This window comes from Limulus polyphemus, unplaced genomic scaffold (genome assembly GCF_000517525.1).
Source record: "Limulus polyphemus unplaced genomic scaffold, Limulus_polyphemus-2.1.2 Scaffold445, whole genome shotgun sequence".
In the NCBI taxonomy this organism is placed as follows: domain Eukaryota; kingdom Metazoa; phylum Arthropoda; class Merostomata; order Xiphosura; family Limulidae; genus Limulus; species Limulus polyphemus.
Window position 1 is genome coordinate 319,763 of NW_013666055.1, and position 2,895 is coordinate 322,657.

At 30.2% G+C, this 2,895-nt stretch overlaps 1 protein-coding gene across 1 annotated transcript in view; it reads right to left on the reverse strand.

Moving 5' to 3' along the window:
* The window catches only part of LOC106458326 (collagen alpha-5(IV) chain-like), a 107,673-nt gene that overhangs the window by 21,139 nt on the left and 83,639 nt on the right, over positions 1-2,895 (reverse strand). Inside the window, exons 31-33 of the mRNA XM_013917835.2 lie at positions 2,382-2,508; positions 1,043-1,222; positions 135-188 (exon numbers count right to left, since the gene is read on the reverse strand). Coding sequence (XP_013773289.1) covers positions 135-188; positions 1,043-1,222; positions 2,382-2,508 — 361 coding nt within the window. The remainder of the gene's footprint in view (positions 1-134; positions 189-1,042; positions 1,223-2,381; positions 2,509-2,895) is intronic.

Below are 2,895 nucleotides of genomic sequence, written 5' to 3' on the forward strand. Positions count from 1 at the left end.
AGTGAAATAAAAGGTTTAATATTTGGGTGTTGTAAATAAGTTATATTTGTAATTGTTATAGTATTTTTGCTCATTAATTTACACACTAAATCATTCAAGTCAACAAAGTTATCAAATTTTGAAGATACACTCACCTGAGATACCAGGTTTACCTTCTTCTCCTATACCACCAGGCTCTCCTGGGTAACCTTTATAAGAAAAATTATGAAGGATATTATCCCATGTAATTCAAAGAATATTTGTTTACTTAATGATTAAAAAATCCAAAGTTAGAAAACAAAAAACATGACACTATTCTAAATAATTCAGCTCATTCTTCTTGGATTCACGAGTCAAAGATTTTCTCAATGTGAAAAAAAAACCCACAAGACAAAGTTCAGTATTATTGTAGATTCACATCTATGAACTCCAATTTTACAAAAGTTACGTGAGATAATAGATCACAATATTTACATAGCAAAAATCAACCTTTAATAGAAGTATGATATTTAACTTGTTATATAAGATAACAGTTAAACTTTAAAAAATTATAGAATTTTACTACTTGCAGGATATTACTTAATGATTACAAGAATAAAACATAAACCGAACATTAAAATAAGAATAACAGATTCTATCCATTTTATGGCAAGAATCAAACTTTATGAAAGCAATAAACTTTATTCATTTGTAGAATGAATAAAACTTTGAAAGAGATATAGATTCCACCTATGCTACAGTAAGAAATCAAACATTAAAACAAGAGTAACAGGTTCCATCCATTTTACAAAATGCAACAAAATTCATATCACCAATAGATTCCATCCATTTGATCTTCACAATCAAATTTTACAACATTAGCAACAGATTTCACTTTTCACATAATATGATTGAAACTTTACAAGAGTATTAAATCCCATATCTTAGAAAGCATGAAATATACAAAAGCAATAAATCCTATGTGTTATACAATATAAGTCAAATATTAAGAGAAATGTAAACTTTTATATATAATTTTTTTTCCACTATCATATAACTGGAGTAGATAACCTTATAAACTTACCCTTGGGTCCATCTCTTCCAGGAATTCCAGGAAAGCCTTCAAATCCAGGTTCTCCAATAGCTCCTTTCTCACCAGGTAATCCTTGAAGTCCAGGAACTCCATGTTCACCAGGGTAGCCAGGAGGTCCTGGTGCTCCAGGTTCACCCTGATCTCCCTTACTGACCACAGTTGAAGGGAGGCCTTTTATAAACCAAAACAAAACAAGTACAGATCAAACAAAAAAGTACAGTAACACCAGAAAAGACTTATGTTTGAATCTTCTAAGAGTTAATAGTAATATTAAACATTAAAATTGTATTAGTTATGTTGTTCACTTTTATTGTATAGTTTTCCCTACAACAAGAGCTTTGATACCAATATAAAGAGAACACAGTGGTTATGCTAATTCTAATACCTGCTGGAAAGAGAGAGCACAACTCAAAAGCATCTTCTACCTTGGATGATTTATTATTAAATTAAACCCAAAAGCATTAAAATAAAGGACAGGTGAATGAAGATAAGTTGAAAATTACAATGTAGCAATAGTAAAATGCATCCAAGCCAGTAAGAAAAGATTCAGAAGAGGTAAGATCCATAAAATCGAAAGGCTACACCATCTATAAATTTTAACCTCTATTTGCATGCCTCCTCACATGTCAAATGAAACTAGAACCAAAGTAGCAAAACTCAAAAACAAAAAAAAACAGATTTTAATGCTCAAGGACAAAATATTCCATTATCAAAAGTCCCATTCATCAACTTCAGCCATTTATAGGAAAGTTTTTGTTTCAAATGAAGTGGAAAAGCAAGGAAAGAGAACATATAAAAAATAAGTTAATATAAAAATCATTGAAGGTGTTAAAATTAAACTTTCTCTTGAAGTGTGCATTTTAACTCTCATAGCTGTATGAAAAGTTTTACAGAACGTAAGTTGTCTGAATTAAAATATACTAATACATAAATCTTCCTCCCTGACCAAAATGTTGTTAAATTACAATGGCTATATTTTAATTGAATCTGCAAACTAAACACTAGATCTTTGATATGGTATTGGTGAAAAAACATTAAAATGTCATTTATATTAACAACCTTTATGCTTATGATAAATATTTTATACACAGGATAATAATTAGAACTAGATAAAAAGCAAAACTTCAAATCATTTGTCTATAATTCAAATTTAAAGTAACTTAGAAATGCAATCATCTAGTCATTTCTAATATCTATAGTAGTGTAAACCAAAATGTTCTAGATATTGTGTAAGCTTTTTGACTTCAATACACATATATATTCAGTGTATTCTCACATTCTACTTACCTTTCAAAACTTACAAATATTGCAGAAAAAGAGGTTTTCTTACCTGGCAAACCAGGTTCGCCCTGATCCCCAGCTGCACCTGGAATTCCATCAATTCCAGGTCTTCCTGGAGGTCCCTCATCACCAACAGGTCCTTTTATTCCAGGTAACCCTACTAGTCCTCTGTCTCCCTGTACATGTTGCCATAATTATACTTAGGTTATAGGCAAGTGAACAGTTGTTTTATTTACATCATAAAATCACATTGAAAATAATTATGACACATTCATTAGTTTATTTTTCAATATAATTATTTGTATGATGTGATGTTATAGAATAAAATTTAAGTAAAAAAAAACATAGCTGACGTGTACGTACCATTGACTATAAATATCCTGGTCATACTTTTAACAACGACACCAAATTATGTGTGAAAAAGCCAATAAGTAAAAAGAGATTCAAACACTTAAACTTAAACCCAGGACCTCTAGCTAATGGGGACAGTGTTCTAACACAGAGATATTCTGCTCAGTTATAATTAAAGTTTCTTATTATTAGTATAATAATGGCTGGAGACG